Here is an 18,437-nt window from a genome sequence, read left to right on the forward strand (position 1 = left end):
TTAGTGCGGTAGTGCCGGTGTTTCGGACTAAGTCTGAGCATGAAGGCAACCACTCGCTGGAGTTTACGAAACGAGCTGAATTCTCCCCATGCAAAAAAAAATGGGTTGTTTTTGTTTTTGTGCAACGTTTGAAAAAATAGAGACCTGCTCCAAACCTTCATTTGGGTCACAAGCGGGACCAGCCAGGCGGATTTTCTTAAGTACTTCTATGCTCGGCTTGAAAGGCCACTCGCCACTTTTCAGCAGACTTGGCCCGTTTACCCAGCTGCTTGTTTTTAAGGACTCCGCTGAGATTCCTCTGGTTCCCGTATCAGCAGGTTTGTCTCCACTTAAGACGTGAAACCACTGGTCTACGGTCGTATTTTCCAGAATATCTCCAATCCGGTTTGCCACGAACATGGGTTGCTTACTACATGAACGTGTTTGACACAGGAATGGTTGGAGCTTTGAGGACATCTTTCTTCAAGCGGGTAGCGAGTAACGCGGCCTGCAGTTCAAGCTTCGGGATTGAAAGCGCTTTCATGGGCGCGACTCTTGCTTTTCCAAAGACAAAGGCAATTTCTGTTTCGAGTGAAGTTTTCACAAGGGCGCGAAGAAAAGCTACAGCACAAAAGACTTCTTCTGAGCTGTCACCGAACATGTGTAACTCAACCCAATCGACTGGTGCGGAGAAGTAGCTGCGCTTTATACTCATTTTTCCTAGAGATGGCAAACCAGAGTGCCAGGCAAGAAATGTTGTCTTGATATCAACGGGTAGCTCATCATCCCATTGTTGGCCATGAATGTGCTAGATTTCTTTCAACAATAATCGCGCTCTCACGGTATAGGGCGCTACAATAGCTATGGGGTCGAAAACGGAAGAGACAAAACTTAACACTGTTCGCTGTGTTATCGAATTTTTAAGTTCACGGTTGACACCACGGCTTACGACCAAAGTGTCGTCGATATGGTCCCACTTCAGACCAAGAACATGGGAAGAATTATCCACACAAGTTACAATGTTTTTGCGGCGAGCTTTGGGGCGGGTTTAACTTTTTATTAATTTTAGTTACGTTACTTAGAACTTAGTTAATTTAAAACCACCTAGAGCTAACAGAGTAATCAACTCTTGACTCATTTTAAATGCAACATCAGGGTCCTCAAAGGAGTCTAGGTAGCCGTCCATATAAAATTTCTCTAGAACTGCGGACACTGCGTCAGGGAACATCGCCTGATTATCCATTGCAGTCCGTTGCAATGCATAATTTGCACAAGTTGGCGAATCTCTCGCTCCAAAGATATGTCTGGTGTACTGCTGTACAACCACATCGGCTGTGGGGTCCTCCTGCCGCAGAAAACGAAGAGATGGTTGGTCCTCTGGAAGGACGCCGACTTGTAGGAACATCCCTTCAATGTCAGCCGATACGGCAAAATGATGTTGACAAAAACGGAGGAGAACGAACACAAGGTTTTGCAGTAGGTCGGGTCCTACTAGCAACGATTTGTTCAATGACGTACCGTGGAATTTAGACGCTCCGTTAAGGACACGCCTCACTTCACCAGGTTTGTTTGGGTTCACCACGGGATGGTGAGGAAGATACCACTCGCATACCACGGTTCGAAAAATTATGGGGAGGAACTTGAATCACGTATCCTTTATTCAAATCATCTTCAATAGTTTTTGAGTATTGATCCCTCAAGTGAGGATCTTTCGCTAAACGTTTTTCCAACGATTTTAACTGAACCAAAGAGAAATAGTAATTGTCTGGTAACATGATAGATTCTTCTGCCCAAAGCATACCTACCGCGTATCTTGATCCATCATGGACGGTGGAGGAATCAAGTATTTTAGCCGCCTTTTTGTCGTCGGTTGAACGGGAGTCGACCTGTTTGTAGGCTCCGTATGACTCTATTTCATACCAGCGTTTGATTTGACAAGCTAGTTCCGTATCATCCGTATTGAACTTGAAACAAGTAGAAAGGAAACCAGTAGATGTCGGCATTGGGCCGCTCAAGACCGAGCCTATTGGAAGGCGAACCGTGACGGGCGAAGTGTTTGGATTGGCCTCACTCTTGAAATACTCCTCAGGCCGAATAGCATGGAAGGAGTCTTGACCAATTATTAAGTCTACATCGGCGTAGCTATACACAATTGGTTTGATTGGAGCAAGGTACGGATACTTGCTCTGTAATGCAGGGATGTTGACGGTATCGGTACCGCCTTTAAGTTCAACCTTGACAAATGCGGTTAATTCGAATATGTATTCGAATCCTCGAAGTTAGAAGATACCTTCATCTGAACTTGTTTCATTTTAACAACAGTCGTTGTGTTAATACCATTTACTGTGAGATCCAAATCTCTTCCTGAAAAATTCAGACATTTGACTAATTTAGCCAACATCCAGGAATGACTAGATGCTGAGTCACACAATGTTAAACAATCAGCACTCTGGAAATCGGTGGAAACTTGGATCTTGATTATGGGCAGTAACCCTTTTGATGTTATGATTGATGATTGGTCGTTCGAGATTGCGCAACTTACATTAAACGGAACGGGATTAATGTCTGCATGATTCGAACTTGCGTTCGGTATATTCTTGCTGAATGATTTTCGATCAGCATTTGTGCTCGCTTTATCCGGCTCTGCATTATATCTTGTTTGACCAGCGTTGGGTCTTGTATGGCTATCATTTTGTCCGGATTTCGACTAGAAAAAACACGTTCAGCACCATGGAGAAGTATACTATGGGTGCTAGTGCAACCTGGTTTGGTGCATTTCTTTGCTCTGGTACCTTGCCGGAATGCGTGGTTCCCTTGTAAGCAGGAGAAGCACAATTTGTTTTCCGCAGAGAATTTCGCACGTTGTGTTGGGGTTTTCCCCTTAAACACAGAGCACTTCCACAAGGCATGTTTCCCTTTGCAGAGGATACAAGATGGATATTCAAACTTTTTCTCAACTGTACTTGTCGAGGCAAAAACTCTTGTTACAGCTTTAGTTTTGGATGGCTCTTCGATTTTGGGCTTTCCAGGCATATTTTTCATTTGCTCATGAGCTTCTGCTTTATCTTTTAACCAATTGTTAAAGTCAATTAGGTTGGGGCGTGACCAATTACGTTTCACGACAAAAAGTGACCACGATTCTCTGATGTTTGGTGGGATTTTCGAAAGAGCTTGATTTAACAAAGAGACGTTTTTAAAATGTTCTTCATAATCAAGATATCTAAAGACAGCCACTAGACTTGAAATGGTCATCGAGAAGCTAATGATGTTCTCAGAGTTGTGCATTCGAAGCTGCGGGAAACTGGACAATTTTTCAGGGTGGGCCGTAATTACGTTTTGTGGCTGGCCAAGTTTCTTTCTAGAGTTTTCAGAGCATCCTTATACATTTTTCCACTGTATGCGAACTCTGCTATGGCTGACTTAGCTTTTCCCGTGACTAATGTTTTTAAATAAGTTAACTTCACATCATCGCTTATGGACGCTGCGTCTACAGTACTGCAAAATTGGCCAAACCATTCGTGCCATTGGAGCGGGTTGCCATCGTACTGGGCCAGCTTCCATTCTGGAAGGGGATCCTTCTTTGAGACTGACAGAGCTTGGACTAAGTCATTCAGTGTCACGGCTTGCGGTTGGGGAGCTGGTTGCAACGACGGCAATGTGTTGCTAGGATCAGCTGCAAAAGGTTGCTGCTGATATATGTAAGTGTTTTCAGCTGATGCGTCGTGATTGGGAAACCCATAGTAAACGGTACCACAACTTGATACTTGCGGGAATTGTTGCTGAGATATTGGCGTTACGGATGAAAAAACACCAACTGATGGGTTCGTGTTACCATCACTTGTTACCACAGTGATACATTGGGCGACTGCGGGTGTCCACTGGGACATTAGTGGCACATTGGGCTGATTAATAACGGCAGACTGTCCGCCAAACGGATTGTTCACTGAAGCAGGGTTGCTATACACGTTATGTGATAGCAAGTTCTGATTTCTGCAGATTAAATTTGCAGGTGTTTGTGACAAAATGGCATGGGGAGTGTATCCAGAGTATTGATTGGAGATCGTGGGCATGTTTCCAACAACTCGAGAATCGTTAATAAAGTTGTTGACGGGGATATGTTGAATGGAAGACGAAGGATGAGGTACAGAGAAGTAACAGCATACCGGAGTTTTGGTAGCTGCTGTTACAGCTGGATTAAAAAATGACAATGTATTGTTTTCGCAAAGTGTAGCGTTATTTGAAATAAGCAATGACTGCGTTTCGTGCTCAGGATTAGGGGATACAGCGTGCTTGATTCCATCGCCATTGCTGACGGAGACGGTTGGTTGATAGGGATAACATTGTTGATCACAATCAAAAGTCTTATTCGGCAACGATAGCCGAGGTGAAGCTCCCGCTGGGGACACATTTCTGTGTTGATGCGAACCAATTTCTATGTTTATGCAGGTTTCAAACTTTGAAGAAGACGTAACTACCTTGGGTCCTTTTTGGTTTTCTAATGCATGATCAACCCAATCGTTTACCCTGTCAGAACGACGATCAACCGAAGACGCCAGCTCGAGATGCTGATCTATTTCAGACTCTTCGAGGTATTCAGTTTCAACCATTTTTGCTTCAGCTACTTTAATACGATTTTCTTTGCTTAATCGTTCCATTTCAAGCCGACTTTTTTCGATTCGTAAAGGATATTCTTGTTCTTTACGGTCAATTTCAAATTTAATTTCTTGTTGTTTTCGTTCCATCTCAATCAGATGCTGTTGCTCTTTGATGATGGCTTCCTGTTGTTTCAGTCTTAAGGTTGCTTCATGTTGTTTTTTCAACTCTTCTCGCTTCATCTTCGCTAGGAGCAGTTCTTTGCGGCGCTCACTGGGGGTAAATGATTTTATTGAGCTTTGCTTTCTCGACCCGGATTTTGCCGATTTTGATGGAACTTTTGATCGACTAGTTTCACTGACGCAGACCTCTGAAGCTTGATTAGATTCCATATGAGCGCGAGCCTTACCAGTTACTTCATCGTTAACTTTAACTATCCTATCCCACCATGCAGCCAACTCCGGTAATATTTTGCTAGGTTTATCGGTTTTATTAGCTAATATCACAAGTTCATCATTTTTAGCTAATGCTTTTTCGAGAATACTCTTGCAAGATTCAATTAAGGCGTTTATTTTTCTTTTCCGAATTGGTACCTCTAAACTCTCAGTTATGCGACTGTGAACTACGGAAAGCTCATTTTCTAGTGATGTTCGACCATTCATCAATCGTCGATGTTTTAACTCAATTTGTTCTGTCATTTTGATTACTTTTAAACTTGTTCAATTCTACTCAACCGCTCAACTGCTCAGTTTCAGAGAAAAAAGGGAATAATTAATTTAAGACCTTAACTTTAGTACCAATAAATTATATTCTGACTCATTAACCAATATCACATATTAGAGCACTTTATTTAACTCCTAGTTGCTGCTCAGCTATTCTTCTGTTTCGATTAGCTTGCCGCGTTTTCCTGGCTTAGGAGTATTTTTCTTTGAAATAATATAGTTCAAATTCTTGCTATAACCCCTAAGGATCGTAAATGTTTTCAGTTCTAGAGAGGGATCCTGGTGTAGTTCTAAGTACTTTTGCCCTAACTCAGTGAGGTTCTGCTTCCTTCTAGATATCAGGTCTGTTACTATATTAATAACTAATATACCTGACTCTTTCAACTTACTATATATATCTTCCGTACCTACACGTTTACAGTAAACGATTGCATAAATATTGCGTTTATAGTTTAAAAGAATCTTCTTAAGCTGGTTAGGAGTTAGTGCGTTAAAGTTATTACTACGGTGTCGACTAATAGAGTTATTAACGGCGTCGTGCCAAATAACAATGTCGGTTCGGCTTATGAGATAGTGATCAAGTTGACACTGACAAGTTTTACGGACGTTTACTGCGTTATGGTTGAAACTTAACCCGGGAATGGCTAAGCACGATTGAGATACACGCTTTTGCGAAGCGGGGGAAAGTATTTTCAAAGCGTGGTGCAGCGAGCTAGCAGCTAGTATGAACATTGAGTGAATTAAATCAACTTTAGAGGAAAGGATCAAGCAAACCGCGACCTGACCTCCCGCAACACCCTGAGCTAACAAGGTTGTAGCAAAAGGTAAGACGATTTGCTTGATAATACGCTACGGGTCTCGACTACGGCTAGTTTCATCCAATTGAACTAGTTTAGTTAGCTGCACCACGTTTCAAGAACAAACACGGCGTTTTTTCGGAAATTTTTTCGAAAATTTTGGATTTTTTTTCCGAGAATTTTCCAAAAAAAATTTTTTCCGAACTTTTTTTTCGAAAATTTTTTTTCCACGTTTTCACTCAACGGTTCAAGTTCCAACAATAACCTGATGCTTTTGCGAAATTTTGAGTTTTTTTTTCTTCTAAAAAGACCGAAATATGGGCAAAAAACTCGACTCGGTCGTGTTAATTAAATTATTATGAAACCAGGCGCTTTGCTGAATAATTTGCGAATTTGGAAAAAAATCAAAAATTTTCAATTTTTTTTTTCAAAATTTTTGGCTTTTTTTTCGATACGGCGTTGAGCTTACAAAAAACGGTGTTAGGAAAGGTCTCTCTCGACACCTGGGAAGGCCTCTTTCGATACCTGAAAAGATCTCCGTTTGTAATCAGCTTGTACTCGATGTTTTTCCGTTATATCCTTTTTCCGTTACTAGATTTTTCCGTTTGATTTTTTGAAGAAGTTCTGATAGTCAATTGAAGAGTTTAGGACGATGTATTAGGCGGCTTCTGATAAAATGTGTTCTGATGTTTATTAACTCTCCAACTTCTCAGTTTGCTCTGGATTTCATCTCTGGACAATTCAGGCAGTTGCTTATTTTCTTCTTCAGCTGTGTCACTGGATGATCGAAGTGGCACTCCGTTGTATCTGGCGAGGTCTTGGAAAGGTTTAGGCCGATTTGAATCGTTCAGCTCTTCGATCGCTTATCCGATTGTTTCTGATAATGATTGCACGTTACTGATTCCATTTTTTTAAATCGCGCAATTCCTCAGTTCTAAAATTGGCTCCTGACGATTCTGACTATTTCTGGAATAAACTCCTAATGTATCTCGTTTTTCTTTTCGTAACCTACGGGGCTTATAACTTCTTTGTAATAACAACCACTTAGTCGGTGGTAATATCGTCCGGAATATCTAATGTCCGGGTCGGCGGACCAAAATATGCCGCACTCTCGTATCCTGTAAGACCTACAAAAACCTGCTTCAATATCTGTAAATTATCGGCAATTTAACAGATAATATAAAGATGAACTAGTTTAGTTAGCTGCACCACGTTTCAAGAACAAACACGGCGTTTTTTCGGAAATTTTTTCGAAAATTTTGGATTTTTTTTCCGAGAATTTTCCAAAAAAAATTTTTTCCGAACTTTTTTTTCGAAAATTTTTTTTCCACGTTTTCACTCAACGGTTCAAGTTCCAACAATAACCTGATGCTTTTGCGAAATTTTGAGTTTTTTTTTCTTCTAAAAAGACCGAAATATGGGCAAAAAACTCGACTCGGTCGTGTTAATTAAATTATTATGAAACCAGGCGCTTTGCTGAATAATTTGCGAATTTGGAAAAAAATCAAAAATTTTCAATTTTTTTTTCAAAATTTTTGTCTTTTTTTTCGATACGGCGTTGAGCTTACAAAAAACGGTGTTAGGATAACGTAATTAAGGTTTATGAGGCCGGTTTTTTCTTAAACCCACAGAAAATTTTCTGATGAGGTTTTGGTATCGAGAAAAATTGGGGGTTACGATTTTGCCATCAAAAAACCTCGTATCAGAATTTAAAGCATCAAATCAGCAAGTTAGCACAAATGGATAAAGTTTTGGTTTTTTAGTCTTACAAGTTTTGTAGCGGCGTTCACCGGTAGATTCCAAAAATCCACAGAAAACTTCGGATCTTGAGAAAAAATAGGTGTCCACAATCCACAATCAGGATATCTGAAAAGGCCTCCGTTCGGATTGACTTCTATAAGACACCTGAAAAGGCCTCTTTCGACGCCCGAAAAGGTCTCTCTCGACACCTGGGAAGGCCTCTTTCGATACCTGAAAAGATCTCCGTTTGTAATCAGCTTGTACTCGATGTTTTTCCGTTATATCCTTTTTCCGTTACTAGATTTTTCCGTTTGATTTTTTGAAGAAGTTCTGATAGTCAATTGAAGAGTTTAGGACGATGTATTAGGCGGCTTCTGATAAAATGTGTTCTGATGTTTATTAACTCTCCAACTTCTCAGTTTGCTCTGGATTTCATCTCTGGACAATTCAGGCAGTTGCTTATTTTCTTCTTCAGCTGTGTCACTGGATGATCGAAGTGGCACTCCGTTGTATCTGGCGAGGTCTTGGAAAGGTTTAGGCCGATTTGAATCGTTCAGCTCTTCGATCGCTTATCCGATTGCTTCTGATAATGATTGCACGTTACTGATTCCATTTTTTTTAATCGCGCAATTCCTCAGTTCTAAAATTGGCTCCTGACGATTCTGACTATTTCTGGAATAAACTCCTAATGTATCTCGTTTTTCTTTTCGTAACCTACGGGGCTTATAACTTCTTTGTAATAACAACCACTTAGTCGGTGGTAATATCGTCCGGAATATCTAATGTCCGGGTCGGCGGACCAGAATATGCCGCACTCTCGTATCCTGTAAGACCTACAAAAACCTGCTTCAATATCTGTAAATTATCGGCAATTTAACAGATAATATAAAGAATAAACAATATCTGAAACAATGGGTTAAACATTTTTCGGTTAACATTTTTAGCAATATGGTTTCCAACAATCTCAAAAATCTATAAACATTTTTAATAGCAAACTGACCTTAATCGGACAAACCAGTAGTTTTCAAGGCCTTTTGTCTAAGAAAATCTAATTTTAGCTTTTTCACTTTCGCGCTATAATGACGTCATTAATTTAAGATTAATTTAAGCGCGAACAAAGTGTACTGGATGGTAAGGAAACTTAAAGTATGCAGATTTTTAAACCAAGCTAAGCTAATGTCTTTTGCGTTCTTATTTCAAAGTAGTTTGCGACTGTTTGCATCATTCATTGTTGTATAAATCTAATGTTAATATTCAGTATTTTTGTTTGGTTTCAAAATTAGCTGGCTTGGGACCGTAGCTTTAGAATAAATATAAAACAGCATAAAAGAAAGAAGTTTTTGATAAGATATAAATGAATCAGATTTCATGATTCTAATACTATTCACAACAATCCGGCTATCGATCTCATTGCTTTATATCAAAAATTTGGTAGTAAACGAGCACAACAAAAGAATTGATTTAGCTTCTATTCAGATTTTTGTTTAAAAAAAATTGTGAAAATGATTGAATAGTCATGCATGTGCCACTAAATCGCCATGCCAAAATGTTCATCCAGTTTTTCCAGAATCGCGATACGCATAGTTCTTCCAGAATTGCAAATTTAGTTGCAAAGAACACGCAATAACACGTAAATAAAGCCAGCAAAACTTATGCTATTTTATCTATATGCGTTTTTATACAGCCCGCTTTAAACACTTCTTTGACTTGCGATTGGCGCCATAGTTTGATTTACCACCTATCACCACGCGCCAATCAAAAAACAACTCAACAAAACAGTTCCTCGCGATACTGAGAAAATGTTTCGAAATTTTTTATTCAAGATCAAATAACGACTTAGAGGCCGAAATAAGTTATATCGCGTGATCCATCTGACGTTTAATTGTTAATTTAATTGTTGAATTGTTAGTTATATAGTTCTGCAGTATATTTTTTGATAATCCTTAAATAAACTATATCACTCGATCCGTAAATAATTCTTGCATCTTCGACAACAATTTTTTAATCGATTTCAATTATCCCATAGCTATGCCTTTTTTTAAAAAGAGCGTCGATATAAAAAGTAGATCAATATATTTTCCAATTCAAAAACTTAAATGAAAGAAACGGGAATATATCACTCATTTCAAGTAAATTGATAACAATAAGTACTAAAAATGACAACTCCACAAAATTAAGATACAAAGCTCAACTGCATCTTTCAGCATAAATGAAACACAAAAAAATGTAAATTTATGCCAAATTAAATTGTTCCTAAATTTGCTAAATTTGCAAATGCATAAGTAAAATTTGCAAATTTCTAAGGACCTTGTGAGCAATCTCCCTCCAAACTGATTTAGGGCGATAAAGTTAACTTAGTTAATTTCGCTTTTTTCGCAAATTGAGCAATGCAATTTTTCAAAACTTTAAAACGCTTTTTTCTCACATTGAGTTGAAATAAGGTGAAAAGTGATCTTATTTTTAATTTTGCTTAATATTTTAAAAGAATTTATATGGTGCAATTTGTTTTGCGAAACTTCAGCCCAAAATTGTACCCTGAAAACTGACCATTTTTGAGGTTTCAGTCAATCAAAGTTACGCTACAATTACCGCGTCAGTTTCTTCAAAAACTATTTCAAAGTGAGCCTCTTACGTAGTCCAGCGAAATTCAAGCAGAGAATAAATTCCAACAGTTTGAAAAAAATTAAATTCAAATTTGATTGATAACCAAGAAAGTTGTTTTTACTATATAAACCACCAATATTTTATTTAAAAACAACTTTTTGAAATTTTCACGCAGTTTTTTGGAGATTATGCTCTGCCTAAACTTTGTTAGAATCTAAAGGAGGCTCATTGTGGTGCAGTTTTTTAAGTAATTGACCCAGAAATTGTAGCATAATTTTCGATTGACTGAAAAAACTCAAAATGATCCGTTTTCGGGTTAAGCTTTTGGGTCCAATTGTAGCAAAACAAAATGCACCATTTTAATTCAAACAAAAATTGAAATTTGTCTTCATCACTTCTCTCTTAATTTCAACCCAATTTGAGAAAACGCTCTTTAAATTTCAAAATTTTTGCTTCTCGTACGGCTTTAGTGAAAATAATCGCTGGTGAAATATCTTTTTAATTTTGAGCTAAGGATATTAAAATTATTCGACTGATCTAAAAAAATTCCGTCAAAAATCGATTACCAAAAAATCCAATTTGCCAGGAGAAGAAAACCACCGCAACCAAAAATACCGTGCCAATTTTTTTCTGAAGTCGGAACACCATTTTGGATTATTATCAGGCTGTTACAACTTTGATTAAAAGAATGCTCGATTATCACCAGAGTTTTTAGCATTGTTATCCAATTAATTGTTCACTTTGTCTATTATTTGGTTGGGGGATAGAAAGTTCATTTGCGGGGCGAGTAATTTCACATGTGCCTAATTTGCTTTTCAAGTTGAATAACAATAAGATAATTCTTTTTGGAATTTCGACTGCCTAAAGGTTCGAACAATAAAAAAAATAGGGTTGAAAAAATTAGTACAATCTGTGAACAACCTTCCCCTTAACTAGACCAAACGAACAATCTCCTACTTAAAGTTAAATGGCAAATTCAAGCAGTAAGGCCTGAACTTACTATGCTAAAATCTGATTGGCCGAAAAATATAATTTTTAACCAAGTGAACTATCTCCTTCTTAATTTGATTTAGGGGAAAATTGATCACTTGGTCCCTAATTTTGTTAGTAAAAATTTAAATTGATAAAAAATGGTACTTTACTATTATGTGAACCATTTTACATTTTCGAGTTGAATAAATTTAAAATTCCAGAAATTGTTTTTGCATAACGGAAAGGTTACTTGCGACGGTTTTTCCCATAAAATTGCGTACGTTTTTATGAAAAGAACTGAACGAGGTAGCTGAAAGTGATCAGCGATTGTGATCTTCCTATATTTTTGTCGGAGATCCAATGGAAACGAAAGTCTAGCAAAAGATTTCAAAAAAAATCTGCAATTTTTGATTTTTGGTTTGAATTCGCTTAAATTTACTGGAATCTCAAAGAAAAAGTAGAGATTTTCTCAACATTGAGCCAACCAATTTATTTTAACGAGAGATCAATTCAAACAAATTGCGTTAAGTTTTCAACCATGAGTAAATCAGCGGTTCTCCGTAAAGAGCCGGAACACCATTTTGGATTATTATCAGGCTGTTACAACTTTGATTAAAAGAATGCTCGATTATCACCAGAGTTTTTAGCATTGTTATCCAATTAATTGTTCACTTTGTCTATTATTTGGTTGGGGGAGAGAAAGTTCATTTGCGGGGCGAGTAATTTCACATGTGCCTAATTTGCGTTTCAAGTTGAATAATAATAAGATAATTCTTTTTGGAATTTCGACTGCCTAAAGGTTCGAACAATAAAAAAAATAGGGTTGAAAAAATTAGTACAATCTGTGAACAACCTTCCCCTTAACTAGACCAAACGAACAATCTCCTACTTAAAGTTAAATGGCAAATTCAAGCAGTAAGGCCTGAACTTACTATGCTAAAATCTGATTGGCCAAAAAATATAATTTTTAACCAAGTGAACTATCTCCTTCTTAATTTGATTTAGGGGAAAATTGATCACTTGGTCCCTAATTTTGTTAGAAAAAATTTAAATTGATAAAAAATGGTACTTTACTATTATGTGAACCATTTTACATTTTCGAGTTGAATAAATTTAAAATTCCAGAAATTGTTTTTGCATAACGGAAAGGTTACTTGCGACGGTTTTTCCCATAAAATTGCGTACGTTTTTATGAAAAGAACTGAACGAGGTAGCTGAAAGTGATCAGCGATTGTGATCTTCCTATATTTTTGTCGGAGATCCAATGGAAACGAAAGTCTAGCAAAAGATTTCAAAAAAAATCTGCAATTTTTGATTTTTGGTTTGAATTCGCTTAAATTTACTGGAATCTCAAAGAAAAAGTAGAGATTTTCTCAACATTGAGCCAACCAATTTATTTTAACGAGAGATCAATTCAAACAAATTGCGTTAAGTTTTCAACCATGAGTAAATCAGCGGTTCTCCGTAAAGAGCCAAATAGCTTGTATCTTTCAATGGTAGGAAAATTGAATTTAATTTTAACAGAATTTTAGACATGAAGCTTCGAAACAAACATGTTTTTAGACATGAAGCGTTGAAACAAAATTGAAGCTTGATCAACTGTTAGGCTAAAAGTTTTGATTTTCCGAGCTGATTCGAAAATAAGGCAAATTTTTATTTAAATGAACAAATTTCAAAATGGTGTTTTTATTTAATAAAAAAATGTTTGTTTTGAATGTTGTTTTTTAAAAAAATGTTTCAAATCCAAAAATACTATTTTTCATCTCAAAATAGGGGAAGCTGAAAGAAAAGCGGTGACTAATTGGATTTTCAGTTTATTTTTTTTAAAGTTCCAGATTTTTTTTGAAATTTTTTTTTGCAATATAGGAGGAGTTGACAATCTTAAAAATATTGCAATTACTTTTTTTAACCGAGAGCAGAAAAGCGGTTCTCCGTAAAGAGCTAAACAGCTTGTATCTTGTATCTTTCACTAGTGGAAAAATTGAGTCTAATTTTTTTACAGATTTTTTTTTGTTTTTTAGACATGAAGCGTTGAAAGAAAAAGTGGAGCATATTTAACTGTTAGTTTAAAAAAATTGATTTTCCGAGCTGATGTGAAAAAAAATTAAATTTTTGTAATATGAACGAATTTCAAAAATGGCGTTTTTATTTATAAAGAAAAACTTTTTTATTCTGAGTGTTTTTTGTCGAAAAAACGTATAAAATCGAAAAGTACTGTTTTTCATCTCAAAAAACGGGGAGCTGAAAGAAAAGCGGTGACTAATTGGAGTTTCATTTTGTTTATTTTTCAATGTTTCAGTTTATGTATTCAAAAACTTTTTTTAAAGATACGAGGAGTTGAAGGATAAAACGGAAACTAATTGGAATTTCAGTTGTATTCTTCCAAAGATTCTGGTTGTTTTTCAAAAACACTCTTGTTTTTTTTAAGAAACGAGGAATTGAAAGAGAAAGCGGTGACTAATTGGAATTTCAGTTTATTTTTTTCAGAGTTGCAGTTTATTTTTTCAAAATTTTTTTAAAGATACGAGGAGTTGAAGGAGAAAGCGGAGACTAGTTGGAAGCGCAAGATAGTGGACAGTCTCTCGTTGCCCTCTGACCCCAAACCAGGAGTGGTGGACTACATCTTCTTCTACCTCCGCTACCCCTTCACCCTCCTCTTCTGCCTAGTGCCCCCACCAGGAATCATGGGGGGATGGGCCGCTTTCGTAGTCGCAATATGCTTCATCGGGGGAATGACAGCTGTCATTGGTGAGTCACACTGTGATAGAATTTTGGTTTAAAAAATAGTCAAAGAGGTTTGTTTTTGTTTTCAAATTTTTTATGTGAAAAGAATATCTCGTGTGCTAAAAAAAATGAAAAAAAGTATAAAAATATTGTTAAAAAGCTGAAAAATCGGACAAGTAAATGATGAAAACTATTTGCAAGCTTGTCACTGTTTTCACAAATCGAAATTTTCATCATTACTGAAATTAGAGAAGGGATATTTTATGCAGTTTTTTTCCATTTGATTTCAAGTTCTTAACTTTTTGATTATGTTTTTAATCCTTTCGGAGGAAAAATTCAATTCGCAAAACTAAGAGTTCGGTATAAAGTGTACTACCTACATAGCAAATGTTTTGTTTTCTATGCTTTAATTCGTGGGGTATCCTCATGATGGAGGGACCGAATGATGGAAAAGTTTTAACCAATCAGCATTGTTAGATGTTTTTATTGGCTAAACAACTTATACAAAAAACCGAAGTAACTAGAAACAAACAATGAATTAAGGCAACTCAGCAAAGTTTTCTTATGCACTTCGTGCAGATATGCAATAAAATGTTTTTCTTTTCTAAAATCGGGTTTAGGTGTTTTCAAATTCTTAAACCATTTGGCAATACATGAAAATTTAAGTTTCTGCTTATTTTTTAAGCAATCAATATTAATTTTATTGTTCTCGACTTATTTGCTCTCTTTGAAAATTTGATTTTTTTTTTCAGATTTTGAATACATCTGATTGGCTGAAATTGGCAGAAATTAAATTTCCAACATTTGACTCTCTGTAAATATTCTCTCTTTCTTGGTTTTTTGATCGTTTTCAGCCAATCCAATTGAAAATTCGAAAATCTCAATGAAAGAAAGCAAACAAAACCAGGCAATTAAAATTAGTATTGACCGTTTAAAAAAAGATCAGATACATGAATTTTCAAATATTGCAAAACCTTTTAGGTATTTTTATAAAATCTAAAAGCTATTTTGAAAATTGAAAAAAATATATTGTACATCTGCATTAATTGTACAGCAAATCCTTGCTTGCTCTTTCAATTCTTTTTTGTTAAAATGACTTCGATTTTGTGTAAAAGTCTTTTAGCCTATAGGAACGTCTGTCGATTCTGATTGATTAAAAGTTTTCTATTTTTTGGTCCCTCCATCATGAGAATACTCATATAGAATTTTTCTGTTAAACAACCCAAAATTACCATATTTTTTTTCAGGTTGACCTCCATACACAAAAAAGCTTATCAAACAATTCCATACAAGAAAAATTCTTATCATCTAATTTCTATAAAAAAAGTGATGACAAGCTATTTTTACCTGGCTGCAAAAAAATAAATTTCAGGGTTTTCTTATCCCAATTTGTAGTCGCGATATCCTTTTCATGCTTAAAATTTGTTATTTTGTCTAACCTAGTCCAGGCTGAATTTTCATACAAAAGAAACAAACTTGACTCAAGATGTTTGGGCAAGTTCAAACTTGAAAAATATAGTTTTTTTATTATTAGATATACTTCAATTTGTCAAAAAAATTTCGCCACAATTTTCGACAAGTGAAACTTTTGACTAACAAACTTTCAAACGAAGTACAAAAGTTTCAGGTTTTTGTCCATTGTCCTGAGTGAAATGTGAATTATTATCTGATACATTAACCATTCAGATGCGAATACCTGTGAGATTGTTTTCCCCAATCAATGGAATTTTTATGTGTTGGTTATTTTATTTTCGGATAAACCTTAAAAACATTTAGCAAAACAGGAAAAACCAGGGGCGGATCTAGGATTTTTTCGAGGGGGGGGGGCGGATTTTCAAAAAATTTTGGAAAATTTTGACGACCTTTTTTTTTTTTAGGTCGACCAAATTGATTTTCCGAGCTCTTCTAAAGCACTGAAAGGTCCCTGTTTTGGCCAAATTTTCAAGTTTTTAGGGGCACTTTTTGAAAAATTTTGACAAAAAAATCGCGTTTTTTTTTGGCGCGCGCTCCCCCTCAAAGTTAGTATATATTGGCGCCAAAGGCGCCTTTAGAAAAATTTTAGGGTCGGTCGGCAAAAAATGGATTTCTTAAAAAGTACCAAAGGGGGACCCCCCTAAATCCGCCCCTGGGAAAAACTATAAATTTTCGATCTATGAAGAGATGCTTCTCACTGAATTTTTATTTATGAAGTAGCGCTTGTCGTAGTACATTTTTCTTACAACTTTCTCTAAGAATGGACTTGTACGAAACTGAATGATTTTCCATATATGAAAATTTTAATTAACTCCTTTCAGTCTTTTGAACAATCTTTAAAGGTAACACTTTAAAGGTAATTAAATTAATCAGTTTTCAGACTTTTGAACCAATTTTAAAGGTAGCAGAAACGTCACACTTGGTTAAGTCATTTTTACTAAAAGTGTTTATGGTTTTTAAGGTATGTTTTAAATTAATTAAACCCTAAATTTTTTTTGTGGTTGAAAAAAAATAATCTACCTAACACCACCCCCCTATAGTATCTACTAAAGAATCTCACCCCTCTAAATAATAAAACAGTAAACTAGCCCTAGCGCTTTCTTTCGAGAATTCTAAGTTGATTGCATTTTGATTGGTCGAAAAATCAACTAACTTAATCTACTCTACAAAATCCCCTTTCTTGAGTCGATTAAGTAGATCTTAAAAAAAAACATTATTAGGTGACTTGGCGGGTGCTTTCGGCTGTACAGTTGGGCTCAAGGACGCCGTCACAGCCATCACTCTGGTAGCTCTCGGGACCAGTTTGCCGGACACTTTTGCCAGCAAAGTGGCAGCCACGAACGACAAATATGCTGACAGCAGTGTGGGCAATGTGACAGGGTCCAATGCGGTCAACGTGTTCCTCGGAGTGGGCGTCGCATGGTTCGCCGCTGCTGTGTACCACGAGTTTAAGGGTGAGTTAGGGTGGAGGACTGGTTTCTAGCTTTTTCTACCATTTTTGCCCCCGCCTGTGATTTTAATCATCCTAATTTTTGTTCTGAAATTTTGGTCCGATTGTTTTGAAAACCAGCATGTGAGCTAATTACAAAAATGCAAACTCATTTAGTGTTCATATACTTCCTCGTAAAATAAATATGGACTCCGCTCAATGCTTTAACCTGTATTATGTAGAAGAGCCATAATCTGGTGACAGAAAGTCAGAATGGCAGAAAATTTGAGCATAGTCTTAAGATTTTATGAGGAAAATTCAGCATTTCACTGTTTCTATTTATAATTTTACACTAATTGTTTCTGCGAATTTGATGATTTTTTGGGTGCCAGGCAAAAAACGACAGGCCATTAAGAGGACAAGAGATTAACACGACAAATGAGCGTTAAAACATGTAAAATAAGCTGGTCAAATTTAAGCGGTTAATTTAGGGGGGTATTTTATTATGAAATTATAGCTTTGTTTATTCAGGTACCGAAGGTGGTTTCATCGTGTGCGAAGGAAGTCTGGGCTTATCAGTCACCGTATTCGTAGCCGAGGCAATCATCTGCATAATTTTCCTGATGCTTCGAAGGGTGTTTCTCGGCTCTGAACTGGGGGGACCGACCGGTGCAAAGTACTTCACCGCTGCCTTTTTCGTTATGCTCTGGCTCACCTATATCATTCTCTCTACCCTCAATGCTTATGACGTCATTGCGAGCCCAATCTAGCTATCAATAAGCAGAAAATCGAAAAAGCCGAAAAAAAAATTCTGGCGAAGTCATTAAGCTTGATTAACTTTATTAGAAGCTTCTATCCCGCTTTTAATAAACCAATCACTAACTCATAACAACAAATATTGCAATTCGTTTTTATATACAATATCGTACGAACAACCGTGAAACCCCTCCCTCTCTCCCCAGCTCAAATCGCAATTTTTTTTTTTAAAAAACGGAAAATTTTTTTTGCCTACCAACATTTGAAAAAGACAATTCTTCACCTTTGGTTAAATGGCTGCTTAAAATTTATTGATATACCTTTTTTTTGTTCTGTAAGTCCATAAAAACTATAGGCTTTTATTTTTAGAAATGTTCAAAATAATCAATTATGAACTTTCAATTTTTCAAATATTAGTTTTATTCATGTAGTACTGAGCCACTGAGGCGGGCGGTTGTCGCGTCAATAAACTTTTCAATTAGCTAATTTGGATATGCTTTCAAATTCTTAAATGGTGAAGTGAATTTTCTATTTATGAGTTTATAGATAATTATAAAAACTGAAAATTCGATTCGGCAATTCTTAAATTAATTGGTTCCATGGAGCTATGAGAAACAAAAATTGTTTTTTTTTTTCGATGAGGCAAAC

At 36.4% G+C, this 18,437-nt stretch overlaps 1 protein-coding gene across 1 annotated transcript in view; it reads left to right on the plus strand.

Moving 5' to 3' along the window:
• Positions 1–17,829, plus strand: part of LOC134854919 (sodium/calcium exchanger 2-like) — a gene marked incomplete in the record, with an annotated part of 56,205 nt that extends 38,376 nt beyond the window's left edge. The window contains 3 exon segments of the mRNA XM_063871319.1: positions 13,929–14,155; positions 16,825–17,058; positions 17,565–17,829. Of these exon segments, the coding sequence (XP_063727389.1) occupies positions 13,929–14,155; positions 16,825–17,058; positions 17,565–17,803 (700 nt within the window).
• Between the last annotated feature and the right edge of the window lie 608 nt (positions 17,830–18,437).

The sequence above is a fragment of the Symsagittifera roscoffensis genome, chromosome 9, assembly GCF_963678635.1.
Source record: "Symsagittifera roscoffensis chromosome 9, txSymRosc1.1, whole genome shotgun sequence".
NCBI classification, from domain to species: domain Eukaryota; kingdom Metazoa; phylum Xenacoelomorpha; order Acoela; family Convolutidae; genus Symsagittifera; species Symsagittifera roscoffensis.